This window comes from Erythrolamprus reginae, chromosome 4, assembly GCF_031021105.1.
Source record: "Erythrolamprus reginae isolate rEryReg1 chromosome 4, rEryReg1.hap1, whole genome shotgun sequence".
NCBI classification, from domain to species: domain Eukaryota; kingdom Metazoa; phylum Chordata; class Lepidosauria; order Squamata; family Dipsadidae; genus Erythrolamprus; species Erythrolamprus reginae.
Window position 1 is genome coordinate 40,332,844 of NC_091953.1, and position 27,905 is coordinate 40,360,748.

General features: G+C 37.2%; 1 protein-coding gene and 1 long non-coding RNA gene across 5 annotated transcripts in view; one reads left to right on the forward strand and one right to left on the reverse strand.

Moving 5' to 3' along the window:
* Positions 1-17,475, reverse strand: part of IFT57 (intraflagellar transport 57) — a 38,856-nt gene extending 21,381 nt beyond the window's left edge. For 2 of the 4 annotated variants that reach the window (XR_011558966.1, XM_070750106.1), the window contains exons 1-6: positions 17,124-17,396; positions 13,432-13,594; positions 7,141-7,259; positions 3,664-3,754; positions 2,292-2,360; positions 1,156-1,254 (exon numbers count right to left, since the gene is read on the reverse strand). Coding sequence is in view for 2 of the 4 variants with exons in the window: in XM_070750106.1 (XP_070606207.1) it covers positions 1,156-1,254; positions 2,292-2,360; positions 3,664-3,754; positions 7,141-7,259; positions 13,432-13,594; positions 17,124-17,296 (714 nt within the window). In the remaining 2 variants the exon portion in view is untranslated. Of the gene's footprint in view, positions 1-1,155; positions 1,276-2,291; positions 2,361-3,663; positions 3,755-7,140; positions 7,260-13,431; positions 13,595-17,123 lie in introns of all 4 variants that reach the window. The other 2 variants (XR_011558965.1, XM_070750104.1) reach the window with 2 other exon arrangements.
* A 12-nt stretch (positions 17,476-17,487) lies between these two features.
* Positions 17,488-27,905, forward strand: part of LOC139166494 (uncharacterized) — a 71,591-nt gene continuing 61,173 nt past the window's right edge. Inside the window, exon 1 of the long non-coding RNA XR_011558967.1 lies at positions 17,488-17,630. This is a non-coding gene — a long non-coding RNA (uncharacterized lncRNA). The remainder of the gene's footprint in view (positions 17,631-27,905) is intronic.

Below are 27,905 nucleotides of genomic sequence, written 5' to 3' on the forward strand. Positions count from 1 at the left end.
ATCGTAGCGCGCGTTGGCTGCAGCGGCGGCGACATTGCTGCCGGCTTGGCTTCGCTCGCTCGCTCGCCGCTGAGGAGCCGAAGATTGGGGGCGGCGCGGCTCTTTTAAAACATCGCCGCTGACATGGGGGGCTTGCTAGCACCCCCCCAAACCCGGGTTGGGGGTTCGGGGGGGTGCTAGCGAGCCCCCCATGTCGGCGGCGATGTTTTAAAAGAGCCGCGCCGCCCCCCAATCTTCGGCTCCTCGCTAGCGCTGCGGAAGTTTAAAACACCATCTGCACATGCGCAGATGGTGTTTTTACTTCCGCAGCGCTACTTCGCGAAAACCCGCTCGTTGCGGGGGGTCCTGGAACGGAACCCTCGCAACGAGCGGGGGATCACTGTAGATCAAAATCCAAGATGTGCTACTTAAGAATATTTCTGGTATTTTCAAATCTTAAAGAATAAATTTGGGGAGTTAACAGTGAAGAAGATTAAAAAATAACTACAGTAGGTGCAAAGTACCGTTCCAAACTAACATTAGTTTTTCCTGAGGAGAAATTGAGGAAACTGAAGTTAAATGAAGCCATCATTCTAATCATATTTGACATTCATAAAATTTGCATGCCTTCAGTTTGTATTGAAAGTTAGGGTACCTAAATGTTATCTTAACGCTTCTAAAAATCTATTCACACATCTGCACAACTTTCAGTAAGATCTGTGTGTTCAGTAATTGCAGCATGCTTATTCTGGAATAATACATTCTTTATTTGTAGATTCTTATCTATGCTAACTATCTGATATTAAGTATAAAGTGCCTTTATTTTTAATTATCTATGACAGAGAAAAAGACAAATTTGGAAAGGGTGTATTTTTCACAGATATTATGAAAATAACTGAGGTAAGAAGAAGGTGTAAAGTTCTTCCTTTTCCTTATATGAGCATTTTAGCAATTCTCCTTGACTTTCACACATATACTGCAAGTATCTATGGGGAGGAACACTTCATTAATATACATGTACTTGTGGAAATCTTCATGTGATGCCTTCTTTTTAGCAGAAAAGTTGTTGACCTACTTTCATAATGACTAAACAGAGTATGCATGCCCATAAGTAGACTGTTTCTGAAAGATGACATGCTAACTTAGAAGGAACACAGTAAACAAGATCTTCCTTACCTTATTATCTGTTCTGATTGTGACTTTCAACTGAGGAAGAACACGTTCCACTTCAAGGTTCCACTCAGCTGCATCTACTTTCGATTCTAAAATCTCTTCCTGTTTAGATTCAAGCATGTCCTATCAAGATATTGGCATTAAGCATACTAATGAAGTATAAAGTTATATTATACAGAAAACACCATGCAATTTTAAATCTGTTCTCCGACATAAAGGCCAAAGGGTGATTTGCCAGTTATATCCATACAAGCAGCAAACACTTTACAATTATTTTTAAAGTACAATACAAATAAGCAGCATGGGAAAACCTCCTAGGATTTGCTTTCTGATCATATAACCACGAAAAAACCCTATACTAGTTCTACAAAGTAATTTCCACAGGGAAAAAATATATATCAGAAAATACATATAAAAAGGAGTATTTATGTTACAGCTGCCTTTAAAAAAGCAAATGAGACAAAATATATAAACAACCAATTGTAAATTCTCAATGAATTGATATTCAATTTATATTCTAAATCAGGGATTCCTAACCCCCAGGCTGTAGTCCGCTACCAGATTGCGGCCTATTTGGAACTGGGCATGTGCAGCTCCACTCACATGAGCTTCTAGCACAGGTGCATGCGTGGAGCTCACTCATGTGACCAGTGGACTAGTGTGCACACTCATGAATGTAATGGGCTGCACACACAAGATCGCATTGTTTCACTCTCACTCTCTCTCTTGCAGCCAGCTGTAATGTTGCAGATGTTGGGGACTGCTGTTCTAAATGGCTATCAACTGAGTGTATTAATATGGCCAAGGCATGGTATTATGGCTCATATTCTTGTTTGCTTTGTAATAACTGTATCGGGGGAGTCAAAAGAGAGAGAATTCCAATTAGAGACTGGTATTTATCCATTAATGAAGAGAATGAAAGACATATAATTGTGCATTTCCCTTCATTCTTCTCTGTCATAGCTCCTTTGATTATCTGTACAACCGCCCAAGTTGTATAAATGCTGGGACACTGCCCAGATAATCACAGGAAATTGTATAGTTACTGAAAGAAGGGGACACTTCACTCAAGCAGCAATGTATTGTTTGCAAATCAATACTTTAATAACTAGCATTCAGTACTAAGTGAAAACACTTACTGATTTGTAAGTTTGTGCCTTTAAAACATTCAGATCAATATAATTTTCCTCATTGTCTGTCTCTTCTTCCTTAAAAATATAGAAAATATTTTTAGCAGGACAGTCAATATTATGATTTAAAAATTCTCTAAATGCCAGCACAAAATTTATTTTACATGAAACAAACTGTAAAATGCTATTTTACCATCCAAAACTATACAATGTATTGCTCATAGGACTTTTTGTCCTGTGCTTTAGTAATCATTCCCCAAACAATTTGCCCTTTGTACCATTAAAATATTCACTGTGGTCAGTTCATGTAAAACAAGGATAGGCAATTTCCTGATATTTTTTACTTCAATTCATATCAGCTCTAGCCCACACTGACTGTGAAAAAAGGATTGTCGAGGTTGCTATTCAAAGCTAGAGGACATTAAGCTCCTTATTTTAGATATAACCCATTTGCGAAAAGTATTGGCTTCCCCTGTCAAATGTATTTATATGGACAATGTAACTTGAGAGCCAAGAAGCAACGACAACAAAAAACAGCTGGCAGGAATCCAATCATAGTGACATGTGAAAACCTTGTACTGTTTTGACAAGAATTGCTGCCAGCTACATCAATGAATTTTTTATTTAATGTATTAACTTTGACTACACAACTTGTAATGTAACAATAATTCAGTCAGCAAAATAAGAGAAAAATATGCAACAATTTAAGATGTTTTTCTTTTTTTTCTTTGTTTTATCATAGGAAATAAAACATGGAACAGTAAACAAACAAAATGAAACAAAAGTATACAACAAGAAAGAAAAAAACTTAATGTGTAAAAAAAAATTCCCTGTAATTGTATGGGTATTATAACAAATTCCAATTTTAACAGATTAATAGGGAAGATTGGATGACCAGTATTCACAAACATGCATTAAACATTTGGTTTATTGCATCGATGCTCACTAAATCAAGATTTCACTATATTCCTTAAGTGAAAAGACAGAAATATGATTGATTTGAAGTAAAGTGCACTGTATTGGTAAATTTGAAACAGGAGAAGAAGAGTAGAGCCTATATATTTAGGTTATTTAAGATAGAGGGGTAAGAAGTGAATTTTTCAATGCTTGCTTATAATTAGAAAACAACTACCGTAATTAAAATATATTTTTTGCTAACTTCTATTCCATTTTTCTATTCCAGAACTTGACCATTCCATCCATATGCTGCCTAACACAGACCTAGTGTGTTTACTTTGTGTTATCTCAAACACATTTAACTTATTTTAATTCAAAGATATATCCATACTTTTAGCCATTTTTTCACTTGAACTATTGAAAACATACTTTTCTTTCCTTTCTAACAGTGGGCAATCAGCCAAGACAAGTTACATAAACTTACCGCAATTATTTCTTCTATTTTATTAAGCGTTAATTCAGCATCATCTTCTGTTATTGCTTCTTCTTCTAGCTCCTCAGTGGGATACGTAGGCCTTAAAAGATAAATGCAATTCTCTGAGACTTAAGAAGTTACAGAGATATTTGTTTGAATTTTAAGATATACAGTGTTCCCTCGATTTTCGCAGGGGATGCGTTCTGAGACCGCCCGCGAAAATCGAATTTCCGCGAAGTAGAGATGCGGAAGTAAATACATTATTTTTGGCTATAAACAGTATCCCAAGCCTTCCCTTAACACTTTAAACACCTAAATTACAATTTCCCATTCCCTTAGCAACCATTTAGATTATTACTCACCATGTTGATTTATTAAAGTTTATTTAAAAAAATGTTTTTTAAAGGCAGATGAAAGTTTGGCAATGACATATGACATCATCGGACGGGAAAAACCGTGGTATAGGGGGGAAAACTGCGAAGTATTTTTTTAATTAATATTTTTGAAAAAACGTGGTATAGACATTTCACGAAGTTCGAACCCGCAAAAATCAAGGGAACACTGTAGCCCCTTTGAAAACATAACTTTACATTTATCTGATTTCTGCTTCATTTTTCCATAATTACTAAAATGACTGGATACAATTCCAGCCAAACGGTGCAAATAAAATTGTAATTCATTTTTTCAAATGGTTCTCCCCAAATGCTTATATGGATACAGAATAAAATACTATATCTAAAATGTTTCAAATGTAAACATGTTGGATGACATCTATGAGCAGCAATGATTGTGCAAAAGTTTTTTCTTCTCTCTCTGCAGTTCTCCTTCATCTTTTGCTTAGTCAAATCTATGTAAGAAAGTACCTTTGAGTGACATTTAGTATTTACAAATTTCTAATTATTAAAATTGCTAAAGTTTTTAAATTTATTTGGATAGACATTTTCAATCAGTTTCTAATAACACCAGTCAATGTAGTCTTAAATAAATCATGGACTCTTCAATTTTAAATTAAATCCATTTGAAAATTTGAGACAATCAATAAATGACAGAGAACTTGATTATATATAATCTTATATATACAAAATAGCAAATGTGAGTAAATGTGCGCACTGCAATTATTTCATATATTTCTTGCTAAAGTTTCTACCAATAGATTTGCAAAAAGATAAAATGAAGGGAGGAAAGGGTGTTAAGATTATGTACACAAAGAGAAATCATCATTCAACTTGGTTTACTAAAAACAAATGTGCAGAACTGATTTTTCACTTAGTTATAGCTCTCAAATATGGCATTGGCAAATTTCTTGAAGAAATAAAAGAGCCGTTGCAACTCACTAATTTTTAAAGATTTTTAGTGATTACTTTCATGCTTCTAGTAGAAAATGAGTTGCTTTATAGCAAGATGGTCGGCAAATAAATTTAATAAATAAAAATAAATTCTACACAGTAGTCATCTGAAGTGTTCATTTGCTTCCAAGGTTATTTTGTTCCAAGCTTCTGCTATTATACAGGGCAATGATATAACTTACTAGATAAATGGTTCAGGACCAGACTATTTACGGGACTGTCTCCTGCCGCATACCTCCCCGAGACCAATAAGATCCCACAGGGTTGGCGTTCTCCGGATCCCGTCGACTAAGCAATGCAGTTTGATGGGACTGCGGGTGAGCTTTCTGTGACTGGCCCCAGCTCTATGGAACCAACTCCCCCCCTCAATGTCCATACTGCTCCCACCCTACTGGCCTTCCGGAAAGCTACAAAGACCTGGCTTTGACGGTAGGCCTGGGGGCCGTGAATATTAATATCTATCACAGCCTAAATATGTTGATTGGTATGCGTGCCGTTTGAAAGGCTAGTATGGTGGGTTTTATAATGGGGTTTTTATAGCTTGATATTTATATTTGACTTCTTATTATTGTTGTATTGCCATTTTATTTGTTGTAAGACGCCCTGAGTCCCAATGGGATTGGACGGCATAGAAATCGAATTAAATAAATAAAAATAAATAAAATAAATAAATCTACAGCCAATAGTACAGAATGCTGTAGTCTTTTATCAGGCCCAGACTTAACACATTCAAGCATGATCCATTAGAAAATAGTATTTTGTTGCTAATATTATCCTTGCAAATCTTTCAACCAACCTATTCAATCCATCCTGGGAACTGGCAGCTGAGGGAGAAGAAGGGTTTCTCCAGTGTGGGACACCAGCGGGCTAAACCCTTTCTCCATACTATTTAATATCTGTATGAAACCAGTGGAAGACAAAATCAGTTTTTGAAATAAAATAGCATAAATTGGATACTATAAATATGTTGATGATAGTGAGCTGTACTTTGCCATCCCAGACCATGCTGAATAAGATATTATGATTCAGCACCTGGAGTTTGTTAGAGAACTGATGGAGAAAAAAGACTAAAGCCTAGTAAGATAGGAGTGTTCCCTCTAGTCTTCTGTGTTGTCCAGAAACAATAATTTCAGTGATAGCATTAGACAGAGTTGTACTTTCGCTGAAGAAATAAGTTCATGACTTGAGGATACTCCTGGATTTGCAGTTTGACATTATCTGTAGCACTATCTTCATCAGCAAATCCTGATAGCAGTGACCCAAGCCATAATCATCTCACAACTTGACAACATAATGCAGCATGTGGGCCTGCCTTTGAGGACCACTCAGGGATTACAAATAATAAACATTCTCTGGCACCAATCATCATTGTCCTTAATTTGAATTCTAAATGCTTGTTATTACTATAAAGCTTTTTATTTAAACAAATGAAATTATCACACACACCTTATTAGTCACAAATTAACAACTAAAAACCATACAAGTGATAACATCAATATACATACTAATAAGATTTAAGAAAAAACAACCCTACCATCTAATTTTACTAACCTGCTGATAATGGTTTTTACCATTCAATCCACTTCATTATGACATGGCTCCTGTTTGTTATATAAGTTAGGTAAATAATGACTAGTATTTTCATTATGAAAACAATTTTCTTCAGGGGTATTTTTAAACCTTAACAATAGCAGGGCTATAAGCTCCCTCTTCTTTTCTATAATTTTATATAGATTTTGGGAGGGGGAGGAGTTATTTTACTTTGTGTTAGGGATGTCTTACAAAAAGGATTTTTGTCGATATACTATACCAAATATGTTAATATGGACAGTTACAAAAATATTTACTGCATATGTGCTTCTACAGCTACTAATTTGGCCATAGATCAGGGTTCCTCCATGCTAATCAAGGCTGCCTGAGAGAAAACATATACTTTTTTCGAGGGAGGAGATCCTCTGGCTCTTAGAGAAGTAATGGTGCATCTGTTCTTCAAGGAAACATTGTTCAACTCAACTATTTTTTCCAGTTTCAGCCTCCCCTTTTTAGGAAGGCTTTGAAGAAAGTGGTTGCATGGTGGTTTCAGGGGACCAAGATGCAGCTGATTATCTAGACCTCTTTCAGTCAGGGTAAGATTCAATACCTTTTCCAGCTAAAAGATGTGTATTTCAAGGCTTCTTCTGCCAAACAATCAAGAACGTAGCAAGCTTGTTCTCCATAACCGGACTTTAACTTTGAGGGAGGAAAATCTACAGTTCTTCCCTAAAGAAGAAGTAAACATCATTAACAGAGATAAACCAGCATTCAATCAAATAATGTAGTCTATCTTCTCTAATTTGTCACAAGAAACTATCTGTACATGTGAATCACCAAATATCCTCAATATTGTACACGGGGCTGTTTACTTCTGTTGACCTGGAGACCCTGGAAGGCATTTATGTAGAGATGGCACCATTATCTCTAGACACCTGCAGGGCTATGGAAAGTCCCCAGGGAAATATACAATGTCCTGAGATGGCAGGGACCACCCAGTGTCCCTAAAGAACCCCCTATGTACTAAGAACATCTTGATAAGTTATCTACTGTGTGCCAGCCTTGCTGGGTGACTCCTGTATTTCTTATGTGACAACCTTGCTGGGTGAAGTGTTAAAAAAAAGGTATAAATATAAGAATCTCTATGTGTTCAGGGCTTCCTCTCTGTTAAAGGGACACGTCTTTGTTCAGCTGAATAAACATACTGTATATGCTTAAAGGCAATACAGTAGTACCTCTACTTACAAACTTAATTCGTTCCGTGACCAGGTTCTTGAGTAGAAAAGTCTGTAAGAAGAAGCAACTTTTCCCATAGGAATCAATGTAAAAGCAAATAATGTGTGCGACTGGGGAAACCACAGGCAGGTGGAGGCCCTGTTTCCTCCTAGGAAATTCCTAGAGAGGCCCGACAGAGGCTCCTCCCTGCCTTTTCTGGCCCCGTTTCCTCCCAGGAGATTCCTAGAGAGGCCCCATGGAGGCTTCTCCCTGACTTTTCCAGTTACAGTTTCAGAGGCTTGGGTTTGTAAGTGGAAAATGGTTATTGAGAAAAAGCAAAAAAATCTTGAACACCAGGTTCTTATCTAGAAAAGTTCGTAAGTAGAGGCGTTCTTAGATAGAGGTACCACTGTATCTGGTATTTTGTCTCTATTTTACCAAGCCACACCTCAAATTTGGCACAACACTTGAGGAACCCCATGTCTATTACAGAATCGGTCTGGCTGATTCTATCTTACAGAATTGACAAAGTTAGCTCAATCTTTAATCAGGTTCCTTCAATTAAACAAATCAAGACCCCAGAAGTGTGCCGTCCATCTAGAATAAGGTCCCCCAAAGATTTGAATGTCCCCTAGTCTATTGTTGCTTAAAGAGATGTGATGTTTGGATCCAAACTGCAATTGTTCTAGCTTTATTATTTTGTACAAGTGGCACAAGAAATTATATTTCTTTGATTCGTTTCCATCCAGTGTATAATTCTTGCCATCTTTTATCTTTTATTGTTAATTTTCACTGGACTTATTGCAATTGATTTCTTTTGAATGTTCTGAGCCATCCAAAGTTGAGAATTTAATAAATATGAAGTTACATGAATTAAAATACAGCACTTTTCAAAGGACTTAATTTATACATTCAGCTGCAAATAGGAAATCATAAGAATTCAACCTAATGTATAGACTAATTAAGTAAATGCACAAAATAAACTCATGATTATTATAGCCATTATCCATATTATTTAAAATTTGTTTTCTAACTGGATATACTATTCTAAAATAAAAGAGATAGCCAAAGTATCTCTAAAGATTTTTCATTGTAATAGAGTACAACCAAACCAGAACATAGTTTTAATTCATACATTAAATCAAAACATGCATGCTTAGGGAAATTTAGCCATGATTTGATATTTGAAAAATCAGGCTTTTACTTTCAAATCAGAATTAGACATTATAATTTTAACTGGGTTTGCCAGTTACATTAAAATTGTTATCATGTAGTCAAAGAAAGTGTGCATAAACAGAGACTGCTTTACTATATAGGTAGGAAGCAACTAATGAATCTGAACAGGCAAAAAAAAAAAGCTACTGAAAGTATATACTTTCAAGTTCATACCATAGTTTAAATTCTGCATTATGGCTGGTTCATAAGAAATGTAGATGCAAGTCATTGAAATACAAATTTGTGTCTGTTTAAATTTCTAAGAATATTATAAGATTAAAATTAAATAACTCAGAATTAAATCTGATTTCCAAACTGCATCTGTTTTTCTTTTCTGAGATATTTGACCTTACTTGCAACTAAAAAAAATAGTACAGAAAATTACTGAATTACTGAAAATCCGAGTACACTTGCATTCAGCTGTAATACTATGCAGGTTCCAGTACTAGCATCTTTATTTATTCAAACTGAGCACTCCTTACAAATTCCCAAGGGATGCAGTTGATCAATTACAGGGCTAATTTACAAGAAATAAGACAGATGATTTGATAAATTTTACCCAATTAGTCTTTAACTAAGATCAGTAAATCATACACTAGTCATATATATTAGAAATTGTTTTGTGGCTGGTACAGGACTATCTACTGGTTGAGTAAATTCAGTTTGGAGTAGAATGCATAAAACATTTGATTAGTGCATCATTTTGCAGCATCTAGATAAAAGGTGATTTAATTGCTTTCATATACCGTACTCTTTCTACTTTTACTGATCTAAAAACATCTAACTCAATCCTGATATATGAGGTTTTGAATTTTTGCCCAAAGCTTTTCTATTCATTTTCAGGGAATACAGGAAATCTTCACTTAACAACTGTCCTTGCACTTATGTCAATCACAGCATGCCTGTAATGCCATATCAAAATGTGGGCATTATGCAACCAATGGCTATTTCCAAACATTGCAGCTTCCTGCAGTCACATGATCGTTATTTGCATGTTTCACAGCTGCATTCCAATAATGGACGAGTCAACAGTAAAACTGCACCCATGGACACGAGGACTCACTTAAGGACTGTAAGTATTTTGCTTAACAACTGCATTGAATTGTAAATCTGTCAATCACAATGTATCTCACTTAATAACTATGTCACTTAACAATAGCACTGTTGTTTCTAAGTATTATTGTTAAGCAAAGACTACCTGAACTTTTAATTACCAGATGGTAGGAAAATACTTGAATTCAGGCTACATATTGTAGCCTAAGATGATTTTCTGCCTCAATTCAAACAAGGACAAGGTGGTACGGGCCCCCAGTTTTCAACATTTACATGAATTCTATAGTACAAAGTATGAAAAAAACCCTTAATTGGAAAAATTACACCAAATAAACCTCTTTAAATGCTTCTATAACATAAATAGATGAAAGCCAGAACATTTCAATTTTTGCTTTGTATAGCTAATAGGGAAGACTTAGCATGAGTTATGCTGAAACAAAAGTAATTGCAAATATTCATAATCAATAATACTTGCATAGAGCAAATTATGATATTTAAATCTTGGAAGTTACTTTATAATTGTGGATTGCCTGGACACATAAAATAAGAGCTGCTATCGATTGCTAATGCTATTTTGCTAGCAACAGAAAAAGGTAGTTATGTTTTCTACTCTAAATTTCTAAGGCATAGGTGATTAACCACTTTTTATATAGATGAGTTTTAAGACAATGAAAATAGGATCATCTATATTTCTAAAAATCATGGTCCAAGTTCTTCAGAATTTCCAGTTCATTATTATATCTGGAATATGGAATACCTGCTTTAGAGGCTTCTTTGAAGGGTGTTAGCTAAAATTCTGGCTAAAATTGATTTTCAGTCATGGGTCCCCTGGGTCTTCAGGTTGTTTTTGGATAACTTTCTATTGACCTAGAAAAATGGCGTTATAAGATTGAAGATATTATAGCTTCTCAGCCTGGTATCATGGGCTTTAAGAAAGCAAGAATGAGTTAAGCTAATGTGTAATTTTTACTGATGATCAGGAAAGATCTGAGCTATGATCTATAGTTTGGTACCATATGGTGGCGGTTTTCTCTGGAACATTTTTCACTCTAGTTAATTATCTAATTAAAATTCTGCATTCACCTCACTAAAAAGCCCCTTTTTGCCAGATGTAATGATTTAACATTAACCTAGAGGGAAAAATTAAGACAATTATTAATACATTATTGTGCTGCCCATTCTATATGGCTTGGTAGATATTTAATTACATCTTCCTTAACCAAACACCTTGAATGAATAGCATATTCTCCACTTACTAACAAATCTAAATCTAGTCATCTTTACAACAATTGCTAAATCAAATTCATAGCTATTGCTGTTTCAGACGGAGCAAGTATTATGAGATTATTCATATTTCTTTTAATTACATTAAAGTTTTAATATAGTTTGATAGTATTTATCTTTTGTACTGATTGTGCATAATTGGTAATTGATCTCTTATCATAAATAAAATATATACAAAACCAATTAAAATCTAATTTGAGTCAAGCTTGATTATGTAGCATCAAATCGGTATAACTATTACTGACAGCATAATTTTTCTCCAATACTATCTGCACCTAATCTGATCCTTTCAACAGTGCATTCATTGACACTATAATTGAATCCTTGTTGCTGGTCATCCCCCTCTTCCCTTTCCAGCATTATAAACTGTCCAGAGAACTGGATCTGTGTGTGTTCAAAATAGGATAATTGGGTAGGTTTACTCCAGTTTTAACTGGCTCTATTGTAAACCACTGTCTAAAGAAGAGTTAGGTGTGAGAGTCTCATTGAAACAAACAAACAAACACAAAATCTGTAATCACACGGCTCAGCTCCATCTTTATAACCTTCTGCTACTTCAATTCTAATCCTAGTCATTGATAGCCATATCTTGTGAGGACCTCTTTAAATATTTAAATAATAATAGGAGATACCCTTCTCATTATGTTCTCAATTGTTCTTTCATCCTCCTGTAGTTTGTTAAGAGACCTAAAGTAAATTTTGTAAGTTAAGACATTTGGAGTTGAACCATTAGTTTGCATTCCTTGTCAGAGCCATGCCACTTTTTATAACTTAGCTTATTGCAGTTTATTTATTTGATACTAATGATGGGTGCTTCAATTTTTTAAAAAAATCAATATTTATGGTATAAATTTAAAATTATCAGATGGTGCCTATGAACATGCATCCAAATAGAATAATTTAAATATGGTCATTTGTGCCTTGACAGAGAATTCTGGGCTGATTAATTTTTTGACCCATTTGCTTGTTTTATTGGCTATTCATGTATTCTCAAGAGTATTCTCCAACATCAAAGGCATTTTTATTATTAAAATTAATTTTTCTACTCATTTTTTTAAATCAAAAGAATCAGTACACTTTATGTACTGCTTCTTCAAAAGAAAAGTTATTTTCGTTATAGGGAAATCTACACTATTCTGATCTTTGTAGCTATAGACACATCATGGTGTTTGAATGTTTTTTCAAGTCCTTTATTAGCACTCTACCAAATATGGTGGAGCAATGGTTTTTTGACTTGTTGATAGTACACGCTAAAAGGCAGAAGATACTACTGTTTCAATCTCTTCATTGCCATTTCTACTGTTGATTGCTCTATCTCTTGTCACAAATTTGATATTAATTACCTATTAGTCCATTATTTTCATCGTGCTTCTTGATTTTCATTACTAAACCCTGCAGATCATTGTATTTTCAGCTCTCAGCTTCATCAGCATAGTGCAGGTTACTGACCTTTTTCCTCCAATCCAAACCATGCTAATCTTTAAAGCCAACTTCTCTCAATATGCAGACAGAATAATTAAGGGAATAGTTTACACTCTCACTGCTTTGCCAACTGGCTTCTCATTCTGTTTTACCATGTTCCAACTGGCCTCTGGCTTTCTGATCTGTGTCTACATTTCACATATTTCAGGACAATCAGTTGTTCTGGGATTTCAGAATAGAATTACAGTATATGTTTAGAATTTTTCTAAGAGCACTCTACTGCTTGACATGATTGATACAATCAAAGGTCTTTCTATAATCAATGGAACACATACTGATATCTTTTTAGTATTCTTTGGCTTTTTCAATCATCCAATCAAGCTTGTATCCTGGTGATTTCATCAGCGTCCATATAATTTTACAGGTCACTGATTTTTAATGTATTTATTTATTTTCCAGTTTACCCTATGCTTATTTCTTCAGTAGTCTCCCATTCTAATATTAATAAGGTCCGGTCTTTTTAGCTTTCAAGATCAGTTAGCTGCTAAGCTATAATACTGTTTGATATTTTACCACTATTAGTACACAGTCATCCATTTTTTCTTAAGTCAATATAATTTTTCTAAAAAGTAAAAAACTTATTTTGCAGTCTACAAAGTTATTAGAAATGATCAAAAGAATTCGGAGATGATAAATTAAATAATTTACTTACAAAGGACCGCAGCTCTGCTAGTATGTTTGATATTGTTGCGTTTGGATCATCATATTCCTGTGGTTGTTCAAAAGGATGCCCTGCCTTATTAATTAGCCAAGCAGCAAGAGTACAAAACATGTAGAACTGTTCACCTGGGTTAATAGGCAATGCAAAATAATGCCTGTTTTAAAAGAAAAAGGAGCACAAATTATAAAGTGGAAAAAAAGTTCTAAAAACTAAGAAAATTTCTCTCTTTGTACAATCATTTATTCCCCCAATCTTTTTTTCCTTCTAAGATACTATATTTCACTGAGAGGTAATTTTCTTAATGTATGTGCTATGGTATTTTCCTTAAGTGCTTTCAGAATGCTATGTCACAATTGTATGTATACGTTACAGAAAAAGGATGTAACTCAAAGCTTTTAAAAGCAGTTCTTATACATATTTTTGTATTGCCATACTGTATAATAACTAATGGCAGTAGCTCTATTCAAAATGTATGAAGTTATTCAACAGATTATAAAATATATTATCTGATCTTCTATGGTAGCATACAGTATACAGTACTTACAGAAAACCTACTTTCCATTCCATATATCTTCATTCCAGCAAATTACTCATTTATTTAAATCAGTTTTTAATAAGATCTTTAATGATGTCTAAACAACAGGTTAACAATTATCCTAAGATCATATCTATTTCATCTGTCTCTTTGGGTCCTACTGGTTTGCTGATTGATTTAATATTAGAGGCTTAATATTAGGGAATAATTAAACCTGAACAAAGCAGTTTATATTTGTTTATAAACCTAGTATTTTCTATTCTGAGTTCTCAGATTGATTTGGATTTCTTCAGAAGCAGCTTCTTTGAGAACAGTTCCAAAATATCTAATATCTACATTATATTTCTGACAAAGAAATTCATACAATAGATTACATAGGAAATATTAGAAAGCTCCAAATTGGGGTTATTTCACCTTTTAAAATACCTTGACATTATACTCTTCTGCAAATTTACATTACGTATATTAATAAAACACTTTAAAAGAAATTGGGAAATGATTTTTAGAATGTGTATTATATGTCACAATACTTTTTATTAGATTTATACTACTTGAATCTGATTTTTAAACCTTTATGTACTTATTAATTTATCTTCATATATTCTAGTCTTAAATCTGTAACAATTTTCATTTAAGAATATAGATATTTATTTTAAAATTGTAGTTTATTAAAAAAAATCAATTACAAATGGAGATTTAAAAACACTGTTTTGTCAGCTTTCAATGTTGCTTTAAAAAATCAGAATGACAAAATATGTACAAACTCTGATTGAAGGCTATTTCCAGTTGAATGTTAGGAAAAATATCCTAATACAGTAGAACCAATTACCCAGGAAAATGACAAACTTTTTTTCACTGGATGTAAAGAGCCTGGCCAGTCAGCTGTTGGAAATATTGTAATTTCAATTACTATGTTGTAAAAGGAATTGGACTAGGGACCAAAATGCAGGTTAAGACACAAATATACATCTTATTTAAATAATTCTGATAAAAAATAATGAGATTTATTTTTATGTAAATATGTACTGTATATGACTACATTCTGAGACTATTACATGGATATTATATGAAACCCAAGTCACAAAAATAGAACTGCATATAAGCAATATACACCATAAATAAATTTTACTTGAATGACAAAATTATAATCACTGATTGGTACGAAGTTTTATTGACAACATTTATACTATTGCCCAATAGGAAAAACTGCATAAGCAAATCCAGTTAATAAGTATTGATGTATTTTAAAGATGAATTTAATGCATACTAGGATTTAATGAGAAAAATATTTTGAAACATGGCGCCTATTTTTCTACTCATGATACAATCTTGAACTTACAGCTACATACCTCAACACATCTTTTAGAAGCATATAATCATAGCCATAGTAGGGCAGACTCAGTTTTTAAAATGAGAATATCTCCATAGTCCATTGTTAGAGTTATCTATTAATAACATAGCTTTTTACCCAAAAGATCTATAACCCTTAAGTAAATAATAAAAAGTTACTCAAGAATCCAATGACTTAGAGTATATTAAAAGAAATCAGAAAAAATGGTGTCTAGGTATCTAGGTATATTGCCAATTTAAAATTATATTGAATATTGATTTCTCAAAATAACACAAATAGTATTCTTCACAGGTAAGGCGTTTGCCTGATACATCTTGTGGCCTTAACACAGATGTGTATTATAAAAGACTGCATACATTTATAACAGCAGTTCACTACAAAAGAAATTCCTAAAAAATTCTCATTTCTCACCTGCATTACTTTTTAATTACTTTCCGGTTTTAAGAATGAGTCTATCCCAACGAACTTTAATCTTTTGAATCACAACCACTTATTCTGTTCAACAATTCAAATCTCTAGTAAACGTTTCTTTGCAATGAAAAATGCTTGTCAAAAACCTGATCCACAAATACTGTACAACAAAGAAGAAATAACTAACTCTTCCAGCACAATTTCATGCGAGCTTCCTAAGCAGTCAGACTAACTTCTAAGTGGTTTCACAAAATTTAATCTCAAGTTAATTTAGAGATATAAAAACATAGAAGATTGATGGCAGAAAAAGACCTTGTGGTCCATCTAGTCTGCCCTTATACTATTTCCTGTATTTTATCTTAGGATGGATCTATGTTTATCCCAGGCATGTTTAAATTCAGTTACTGTGGATTTACCAACCACGTCTGCTGGAAGTTTGTTCCAAGCATCTACTACTCTTTCAGTAAAATAATATTTTCTCATGTTGCTTCTGATCTTTCCTCCATCATAGCACATTCGTATTTACACAAAGTAGTTTTGATGTTTCCTTTTCTTATTTAATCTTTTATCTTTGACTTTCTTTTTCTGCCATTTGCATAACACTACTTATTCTGAAAGGAACAGCATGATTAGTATATACAGTATATCTATATAACTATATATCTATATACACACACACACACTGCTCAAAGAAATAAAGGGAACACTCAAATAGCATATCCTAGATCTGAATGAATGAAATATTCTCATTGAATACTTTGTTCTGTACGAAGTAGAACCTGCACAGCAGCATGTGAAATTGATTGTTGCTTCCTAAGTGGATAGTTTGATTTCACAGAAGTTTTATTTACTTGGAGTTATATTGTGTTGTTTAAGTGCTCCCTTTATTTTTTTGAGCAGTGTATATCTACACATATGTATGTGTGTATACAGTAAGTACACACACACACACGCCTTTCCTAATTTTTTATTAACTCTGTACAGAAATAGGCCTATATAAACAGGAAAACGCATGCTTTTACTCAGCACCGGATCTCATTGAATGAAAAGTCTTGATCGAAAGTTTATTTACACAGCGCGCCTTCTCGGGGAAAAACTTCAATACTCTTTGCTGGCTGATAGTCGAGGGTTTGTGTCTCTCGTTCCCACACAATTCCAACACGCGAAAAGCCCAATATACACTCGTTGAATTTAACGCACACGTGAAAACTAGCTTGTAAATCCACAAAGCCCTTGGAAGAGTTACTGACTGACAGATCAGACAATGTATTCAACCGACTGGAAAAGTGTGTGTGTGTGTATATCTTTTAATGACACGCCAACCTTCACACACACACAAACAAACACACACACATCCAACAAACAAGGCCTATTTGCTTGCCTTACCGGGAAGGCGGCCTCATGTTATGGCTCCGCAACGCGGCGTCTTCCTCGCAGTTGAGTAGCTTCAGCTTCTCCAGCAGATCCTCCATCATGACAAACATGTGATAAAGCGCTCCCGGCCCGCGCTCCACCACCGCCGCTTCCCCAGCCGCGTCTCCTTCGTCGGCGGCCGCCATGACACCCCTCAATTGCAGCTGCCCGCTTCCAAGTTGTTACCAGCACAACGCTTTGGCAAAGCCTCAAGGCCGCCGCGTCACCCGGGAAACAAACCCCGCCTGCTCGAACACTCAAGCTTCCAATCGCTTCTTAATCCGAGCAAGCCTTCCGCGATCGGTTCGACCAATCAGCTGCACCCGAAGTGATTCTTGGAGGCGTCTTCTAGCGTATAGGGTTTCCATCTCTGAATGCGAATATTCGGCGGGATCGCCAGAGCCCGGGACCTTTAATTCTTTATTATCCTCTAAAGCTCGCTGGGATTTGACAGTGTACGCCTGAAAACCGGAGCGGTTGGTATGTGATGCCTTGGAGTTACAATTTTATGTCAAATTCAAATTATTACTAATTATTAATTATTATTATTATTAATCCCAGCGACCGATTAGGTCCCACAGAGTTGGCCTTCTCCGGGTCCCATCGACTAAACAATGTCGTTTGGCGGGGCCCAGGGGAAGAGCCTTCTCTGTGGCGGCCCCAACCCTCTGGAACCAGCTCCCCCCTGAGATTAGAACTGCCCCCACCCTCCTGGCCTTTCCTAAGCTCCTTAAAACCCACCTCTGCCGTCAGGCATGGGGGAACTAAGATAACTTCCCCAGGCCTATACTGTTTATGTATGGTATGTTGGGTGTATATTTTCTTAAATTATGGGTTTTTAGTTTTAATTATTAGATTTTTATTGTACATTTTTTTCTATTACTGTTGTGAGCGGCCCCGAGTCTACAGAGAGGGGCGGCATACAAATTTAATAAATAATAATAATAATAATAATAATTACTATTATTACTAGTTTTTTTCTCATCATTCCTATCACCCCTTTCCTCCTACTTATTACTGTATGACAGTAACTTGTTGCTTGCATCCTTAAGAATTTTATTAATAATGATTGTTTCTTTGTTGTTTATTTGACCCCTATGACAGTCAGTAAGTCAGTAAGTGTTGTACATCGTGATTCTTGACAAATATATATTTTATTTTATGCACACTGAGAGCATATGCACCAAAGGCAAATTCCTTGTGTGTCCAATCACATTTGGCCAATAAAGAATTCTATTCTATTCTATTCTATTTGTACAACTCTCGGATCTGGGCTTCAATAATCCAAACGACCCCTACAAGAGAGCAAAGAGCAGTGGGGGTGGGAGTGCTGAGAAGCTGATATTGGTTCAGAATTTGCAACCAGATCTGGATGCCTATGCTTTACAACTGTACAATCTAAACCCTCAGAATTTAATCAGTACAATGTGGATACTGTACTTGCAAAATTGGGATAATGGCAAAATTATATTAATTCAACCATGCATATGTATGGTGTAAACAGAAGGAACAAACTAACAGAAATTAATCTTGGGTAGAATTAAATGATAAATCGTACACTTGTTAAACAGGTATTTATGCACTGTAACATAACTAATGTTTGACAGCACTGATAAATTAGATTAAAAGCAATTTTGGTTCATCAGAGTTCCCATAATAACTAAGGTGAAGATTAGGAACTGAGACAGAAAGTTGCTGATAATCTGATATTATACAGGCTGTGTTTGCATAATAGCTGGGTCTTAAGATATGGTTACTAAATCACACCATTTAGAGCTCTTTATATGGTATTGTGATACTTTAGCTAATACAGCATTTTAAAATAATGTGATGAGCATGATTCAGAATTGTTTTTTTTACCCTTGAAAATGATAGTTTTGAGTTTAGTATATTGTGAGAACACTGCCATATTGTAGCTAACTTGATCAACAATTATCAATATCTGCATTCAACATGAAATTTTCCAATTAATATTTTAAAAATGTACAAAGTAGTCAGCCCTTCTATATCTTGTGTAATCGGATTCCATAATTTAACTGTATGCTAAATCAGGTGAAGCAATACATCGTGGTACAGACCATAGAGTGTATAAGTACATCCTTAATAGAAGTTTCATTCCAAAGCTTTTTGATGTCACACCTTGTCATCTGCATTGGAATCTGATTTAAGAATTCCTTTCCAGATTTCAGGCTTTTCCTCCACTATGTTCACAGTGATAGCCAGCTGAGTGGTTAATATGGTACCTAGTGTGTGGTAACCTAAACAGAGGGGCTGCTAAAGAAGAATTAAATGGATGAATCTCTTTTAAATCTATCTTTATGGGTCATCTATTTTCAATAGATAGATGACCCATTGTTCTGTCGGGCTCTCTGATAGGAGCCTCCCGAAAATCCAAGGATACAAATTTCAGACACGCACACACACACACGTTTGAAAATTCAAAACAATGTTCTTTATCACAAAAGTCAAAATAAACTAAGCACTCTTTTTGTATTGCAAAGAGCACTCTTCCCAAAACAACCCGGTAGTCTGTACAATGTCCCTTAAGCAGTCATTACGTACTTAGCCAGCAGCTGTGGAGAAACTTCACACCCCTTCTTCTTCCAACGAAGGGAGACACTCACACACGCTGCTCTGCTTTGGTTTCAAAGGCGTGAAAAAGCAGCAAAGTCCAGCACACAAGATTCCTGACGAAACTGCAACAGATATTCTTTCACAATGGCCAAACCCACATGCTGCTATTTATAGCAGCAGCCCTAATTACTAGAGCCCCACCCAAACATAGGTGGCCTCCCTTATTTTCTGTAATATGTTCTTACTTGGTCTCTTCTACGCATAATTCTGCGCTTGCGTGGGTCCAACATGTCATCATCTGAAGCTATAGAAGATAAGGAAGATTGACTGCCTTGGCTGTGTGCCAAGCCCTCTTCTGCTGAGTCACTCCCACCTTCTTCTTTGTCCGAGGAAACTAAACTCTGAACTGATTCTGTCGGCAATAACACAGGCCTGTGACATGTTGGAGTTTCCCCTGCATCCACCTCCCCATTCCCTGGGGCAGGAGCTGGGCCAGAGCCAACCACAACACCCATAAAGTATTATTTACATTCATAACAAAAAAGCTACTTTTTGTCCTGTGAGCATGTATTTTGAAGACTGGTAATGAAACAAAAGTGTTAAATAGGGTGAATGAAAAAGACAGTCAGAAGTGGCTTCAAAACAACAGCGCTTTATTTGGCAACTATTTACAGCCCAGCAAATGTTCTGTTTGACAGCCAGCCCTTTTATAGGGAGCTGCCAGACAGTCTAGCCCAGTGATAGCAAACATTTTTTTCCTCAGGTGCCAAAACAGTGTGGGCGCGCACGGTTGTACATGCGTGAGTGCCCACACCATAATTCAATGACTGCGGAGGGCGAAAACAGCTTTCACCTCCCCCCAGAGGCCCTCTGAAGGTCAGAAACAGCCTGTTTCCCAACTTCTGGTAGGCCCAGTAGGCTTCTGTTTCGCCCGTCCCAAGCTCCAAAGTCTTCCTTAAAGCCGGGGGAGAGTAAAAATGCCCTCTCCCATGCCCCTGTAGGCTCTCTGGAAACCAAAAATGCCCTCCCAGAGCCTCTGTGTGAGCCAAAAATCACCTGGCCTACACACACATACATGTTGGAGCTGAGCTAGGGCAACAGCTCGCGTGTCAGCAGATATGGCTCCACATGCCACCTGTGACACCCGTGCCATAGGTTCGCCATCACTGGTCTAGCCAATCAGCAATCAGTATTTTCCCTCCAGAATGGAGGACCTGACTGAAGTTTATGTGCTTCAGTCTGAGAATGTAACAAAAAACTTCTTTGAATCTCAAACAGCGACTTCCTTTAATTCTTTAACTAACTGAATCTAAAATTCAGTGTTTTAATTAAAGGAATCCATAATGGTATCCATTTAGAGATTAAATGATAGTAAGTCTTACATTGGAGTTATAAATACTCTCTGGTGTGTCGTAAACAGTTAAACTACCAAAAGTCTACGCTGATTTGTTTTCAAATACAGCATCCTAGTAGTGCTCCTTTGGCACTTCCCATCGTAGTAGGAAAGGATATGTAAGTTAGAATGAAACCTTGTGGGTCATCTAGTTCCCTAATATTTTTAGTATAAAAATCAGTAGCAATAGCATTAGTGATAGCATTTAGACTTATATACCGCTTCATAGTGCTTTTACAGTCCTCTCTTAGCAGTTTACAGAATCAGCATATTGCCCCCAACAAGCTGGGTCCTCATTTTACCCACCTCGGAAGGATGGAAGGCTGAGTCAATCTTGAGCCGGCAGTGAGATTTGAACTGCTGAAATACAGCTAGCAGTTAGCTGAAAGTAGCCTGCAGTGCTGCACTCTTAACCACTGTGCCACCCCAGCTCAAGTAGCAGTATATAGATAACTTTATTCCTAATCTTCAGCACTCTGCCACCTGAGTCTATGCCTCTGGGTTTGTCAGTCCTTTAAAGTAAAACATATCAGGAAATTAGTTATATTAGAACCATATTTAGTTGCAATAGACTATAACTAAGATTTCCCCAAAATTTACAGCTTTGCAGACTGGCAGAAAAGGGGAAGAGAGGATGATGTTGTGTGAGCATCTGGTGAGCATGCGTGCACGCAGGTTCATTTGTGCAAGCAGCATGGAGCCTGCTGCTCACTTAAATGGAACTTGTGCAGATGCTCATCCTGCGCTTGCACAAGTGAGCATGTGAATGCATACACTTTATTTATTTGTTTGTTCATTCATTCATTCATTCATTCATTCATTCATTCATTCATTCATTCATTCATTCATTCATTCATTTATTTATTTATTTATTTATTTGGTTTGTATGCTGCCTCTATCCGAAGACTCGGAGTGGCTACACTTGTAGCCTGTGCAAACCCCTTGCTGGGGGGAGGGGGGGCTAAAAAATAGTTTAGAAAAAAAAAAGAAAAAAATCTTTTTCTCTCTCTCCCTCCCTTCCTCTTTCTTACTCTCTTCATCCCTTCCTCTCTCTTTCTCTCTCACTTCCTTCCTCCTTGTTTCTTTCTTTCTCTCTCCCTCCTTCTCTCTCTCTTTCTCTTCCTTCCTCTCCTTTTTTCTGTCTCTTCCTTCCTCGTTTTCTCTCTTTCTCTCTCTTGCTCTCTCTCTCTCTTGCTCTCTCGTACACCACACTGCCACCTCCCCTGTTGCAGCTCTTGGGTGGTGAGAAGGGCTGAGGCCTGAGGTGGGGCAGCGGGGCCAGGCAGCACTGGCGGGTGTGGGGCAGTGGGGCGGGCAATGAAGGCAGCAAGGCCAAGCAGGGGTTGAAGTAGGAGCGAGAGGGTGCTGGCAGCAGCAGCCGTGGGGTGACAACGGGTATTCGGCTGCGAGCAGAAGCTCCAGGGCGGAGGCACCGATGGTGGCGGGATGTGTTGCTGGATGCCATACATGCTGGCACTGCGCTGGGCATCGGCGCAGGGCTGGTACTGGCCCGCTGGCTGAGCCGGGACGGAGGTTAGGCAGCTGGGACGCCCACTGCCAGGCCCCAAAACTTAACTGCCACCACCACCAGGGAAGCTCCAGGGGGGCATTTGCCCAGGTTCACCTGGTGCATCAGTTGCGGCCCTAACTGGACCGGGAGTCACTGCTCACAGTCACTCATGCCCTCATCACCTCGAGGTTCGACTACTGTAATGCTCTCTACATGGGGCTACCTTTGAAAAGTGTTCGGAAACTTCAGATCGTGCAGAATGCATCTGCGAGAGCAATCATGGGCTTTCCAAGATATGCCCATGTCACACCAACACTCCGCAGTCTGCATTGGTTGTCGATCGGTTTCCGGTCACAATTCAAAGTGTTGGTTATGACCTATAAATCCCTTCATGGCATCGGACCGGAATACCTGCGGGATCACCTTCTGCCGCATGAATCCCAGCGACCGATTACGTCCCACAGAGTTGGGAACAATGTCATCTGGCGGGACCCAGGGGAAGAGCCTTCTGTGTGGCGGCCCCGACCCTCTGGAATCAACTCCCCCCGGAGATCAGGACTGTCCCCACCCTCCTTGCCTTTCGCAAACTCCTTAAAACCCACCTTTGCCGTCAGGCATGGGGAAATTGATTCCCCTGGGCCGTTCCGTTTTATGTATGGTTTGTCTGGGATGTATGACTGTTTTTTATATTAAGGGTTTTAACAGTTTTTTTTAAATCATTGGATTTGTACTATGTTTTGCTGTTGTGTGCTGCTCTGAGTCTCTGGAGAGGGGCGGCATACAAATCTAATTAATCTAATATAATCTTCAGTCTGAGAATGTAACAAAAAACTTCTTTGAATCTGGGAGAGGCCGCCTTCAAAGCCGGAGGGCGGAAGCTCAGTGCCTCCCTGGAAGGGCTGTGCACGCGTTTGGTTCCAAACTTTTTGCAAACTTTGCCAGGCTTCGGGACTGTGTGGGGGGACCAGCAGAGGTGTTGGGGTTATAATTGAAATATGCCCCTCCCCTCCTGACTTACCCGCTGCCACTGGCCGTCCCTCTCTTCCATTCCAAAATTGGGATGTTTTTGAAATGCTGCGGGACGTGGGAAAAATCATTCAAAAGCGGGACTGTCCCACTGAAGGCAGGACATCTGGTCACCTTATTCTTGGCCCACAGGTTGGGGACCCCTGCTATAAGTAACAGTATCTTGCAAATCGGTTCTGCACCTTCTCTCTCTCTCCCTCGTATATTCCTTTTAGTCAGAGAGGAACCATCCTGCATCTTTCCCTAATACTATCTCCTTTCCCAGAGCCTAAGGAATGTTTCTATCCTCTTTCTGTAATGGCTTCTGGGAATTGCCTTTAAGGCTAACTTCAGGACTCATTGAACCCTCATTTCCATTCTTATTTAATTTAAAGCTTACAATCAGGTTCCAGAAGAGCAGTAGGAAAGGAAAGCTTTGAACACTTGCATCGTAAACCAAATCTTTATTCCAGTGACTTCTAGCATGAGCTAACAATCTTTAATCTGAAAGAACTGTTGTCTGCAGAAACCACCCAGCACTCCCGCCACCTTTTAAAGTGTTTGATGTGCCCCACCACGCATTTCTGCCCCCCCTCTGATGTTACTCAGCTCAAATCATGGTCAAAAGCTAATCCATCTGCTCAACACCTCTCGGCCAGCTGATTGTTGCTGGTTGGTGGGTTGTTCCCGGTTCGGAATAGCAGGGTGCAAAACAGATGACACGAGTGACGATGGGATTTCTCCTGCCCGAATTGCAGTCCGATCAGTCAGAGCTGACATACAAATCCATTACCAAACAAGCATCTTTTTATCTTTTAAGTATAATTATTTCTGCCTAAGAGTCGCCTACAAGGCTCATGGTTGAGAAATCCATTTTATCTCCAACAATATCGCATTCTTTGCTGTTCATTCCAGAATTCCACTTGATAAATACTTGAAAGCTTCTGAAATATTTGTTCTCTCCTGCCAAAGAAATGTGTGCTTCGATACACAAGTTAGCATGGCTAACAATGGTTTAAGGAGTGGACAATTTTTCTACCAGATCCTCAAAATATTCATTGGGAAAACAGCAGAGGTCTCATAATAGCTGTGAGAGGCTACTGTAATAAGACTTTCAAGTAATTGAAGATTGCTTTTATGATCAGAACTTCACATCACTATGAGAAGCACTTAACAGTGGATGAAATCAAATACTTTTCAGCTGCCAATGAACACCTTCAATGCAACAGATTTCACCTGCCTCTTGTGTAAAGAGGCATCTGTTCCTAACTGTCAAAATTGCATTGACTCATCAACTCTGCCCTTAAAATATTGTAGAAAGTCATGGTAGATTTACACAAGGAATGGAGCTTGGATTTACTGGTGCAATGCTTTGTCATAAGAGGTATGTAAGGGGCGTTCATAAACGCATCTTTGTGCCTACCGTCCCTGTTATACTGTCCTATTGTCCAAATTTACCTGTATCTACTTTGCTTATCTTTATGTTTATACCAATGCCTACTATCTTGTACAGGTTTTTGAAAAATAATAAATAAATAAATAAATAAATTTACCTCCCTTGCTCCCTCTGAAAATGCACCTGTTCCACAAGACAAAGATCTCCAGAGCAGATTTATGAACAAAATGTGTACTGAGGATTCACAATGCAAAGTACCGTTGTATGATTAAAAATATAGTCACCATATTGGAATTAATACAGGTATATATTTTATATATTTTTTGTTTCATTAACAATCTCATGTATAGAATAGAATCATACACATGAATAGAATAGAATAGAATAGAATTTTTATTGGCCAAGTGTGATTGGACACACAAGGAATTTGTCTTGGTGCATATGCTCTCAGCGTCCATAAAATAAAATATACATTTGTCAAGAATCATTTGGTACAACACGTAATGATTGTCATAGGGGTCAAATAAGCAATGAAGAAGCAATATTAATAAAAATCTTAGGATATAAGCAACAAGTTACAGTCATACAGTCAACATGGGAGGAAATGGGTGAAAGGAATGATGAGAAAAACTAGTAGAATAGAAGTGCAGATTTAGTAGAAAGTCTGACAGTGTTGAGGGAATTATTTGTTTAGTAGAGTGATGGCGTTCGGAAAAAAACTGTTCTTGTGTCTAATTGTCTTGGTGTGCAGTGCTCTGTAGCGACGTTTTGAGGGTAGGAGTTGAAACAATTTGTGTCCAGGGTGTGAGGGGTCAGTAAATATTTTCCCCGCCCTCTTTTTGACTCGTGCAGTATACCGGTCCTCAATGGAAGGCAGGTTGGCAGCAATTCTTTTTTCTGCAGTTCTGATTATCCTCTGAAGTCTGTGTCGGTCCTGTTGGGTTGCAGCACCAAACCAGACAGTTATAGAGGTGCAGATGACAGACTCAATGATTCCTCTGTAGAACTGTATCAGCAGCTCCTTGGGCAGTTTGAGCTTCCTGAGCAGGCGCAGAAAGAACATTTTTTCTTGTGCTTTTTTGATGATGTTTTTGATGTTAGGTGACCATTTTAGGTCTTGAGATATAGAAACATAGAAACATAGAAGACTGACGGCAGAAAAAGACCCCATGGTCCATCTAGTCTGCCCTTTTACTATTTCCTGTATTTTATCTTACAATGGATATATGTTTATCCCAGGCATGTTTAAATTCGGTTACTGTGAATTTACCAACCACGTCTGCTGGAAGTTTGTTCCAAGGATCTACTACTCTTTCAGTAAAATAATACTTTCTCATGTTGCCTTTGATCTTTCCCCCAACTAACTTCAGATTGTGTCCCCTTGTTCTTGTGTTCACTTTCCTGTTAAAAACACTTCCCTCCTGAACCCTATTTAACCCTTTAACATATTTAAATGTTTCGATCATGTCCCCCCTTTTCCTTCTGTCTTCCAGACTATACAGATTGAGTTCATTAAGTCTTTCCTGATACGTTTTATACTTAAGACCTTCCACCATTCTTGTAGCCTGTCTTTGGACCCGTTCAATTTTGTCAATATCTTTTTGTAGGTGAGGTCTCCAGAACTGAACACAGTACTCCAAATGTGGTCTCACCAGCGCTCTATATAAGGGGATCACAATCTCCCTCTTCCTGCTTGTTATACCTCTAGCTATGCAGCCAAGCATCCTACTTGCCTTTCCTACCGCCCGACCACACTGCTCACCCATTTTGAGACTGTCAGAAATCACTACCCCTAAATCCTTCTCTTCTGAAGTTTTTGCTAATACAGAACTGCCAATGCAATACTCAGATTTAGGATTCCTTTTCCCCAAGTGCATTATTTTACATTTGGAAACATTAAACTGCAGTTTCCATTGCTTTGACCATTTATCTAGTAACGCTAAATCATTTACCATATTACAGACCCCTCCAGGAATATCAACCCTATTGCACACTTTAGAGTCATCGGCAAATAGGCAAACCTTCCCTACCAAACCTTCCCCTATGTCACTCACAAATATGATAGAAACTAGAAATTTGAAGGTCTCTACTGTTAATACTGTGTTGTCTAGTATTATGTACAATTAGCAGAATGTGGGATGTAACTAATAAATTAGTCAACGACCTATAACCTTTTTCAAATGGCTATATATTTTTCTTCATGTCATTTTCCAAGACTATTTTCCTACTATCCTGTATATATTTTGTGTAATTTATTTCTGTTTTGTAATGAACAGGGATGGAAGAATTTTTTTTTTCAGATTAGAGCAGTGCACTCACTCATACTTTGACATGTTCATGAATACAATTGCACATTATCTCCAAATTGCTTTTGGGGGGGCTGGAGAGTGGAAATGATGACACTATGGAAGTACTATGATGTCTCAAGGCTGCCTTTGAACCAAAACAAACCAAAATCACAGAGGACCTAAAAATTTCACCAGCTGCTCTAGTTTTAATCCAATTAAGAAATAATAAATAATGAGAATGAGTTCCATCATTGAAACAAGGAATGATTCAACTCCTCTGTGCCCTTCATATGAAAATGCTTTTAAAATTAGAAAAATAAAGCATTATCAAAGCAATTGCATTGAATATAATTTTCATTACCTGATTAGAGTATTAGTATTTTAATACAGCTTACAGCTAATGGAAAGCAGTTCCAGTTGGTTTCTAAAAGCCGTTTTATATATATAATGTATGTCAAGGATATCAAGGTATAGTTGGGGGGAGGCTTTTAGAAACCAACTGGAACGGCTTTCCATTAGCTGTTTCAGGATTCTCATGTTATTCTATTTTATTCCCATATTTCTTGTATTTCATTTTTATCATTGTTCT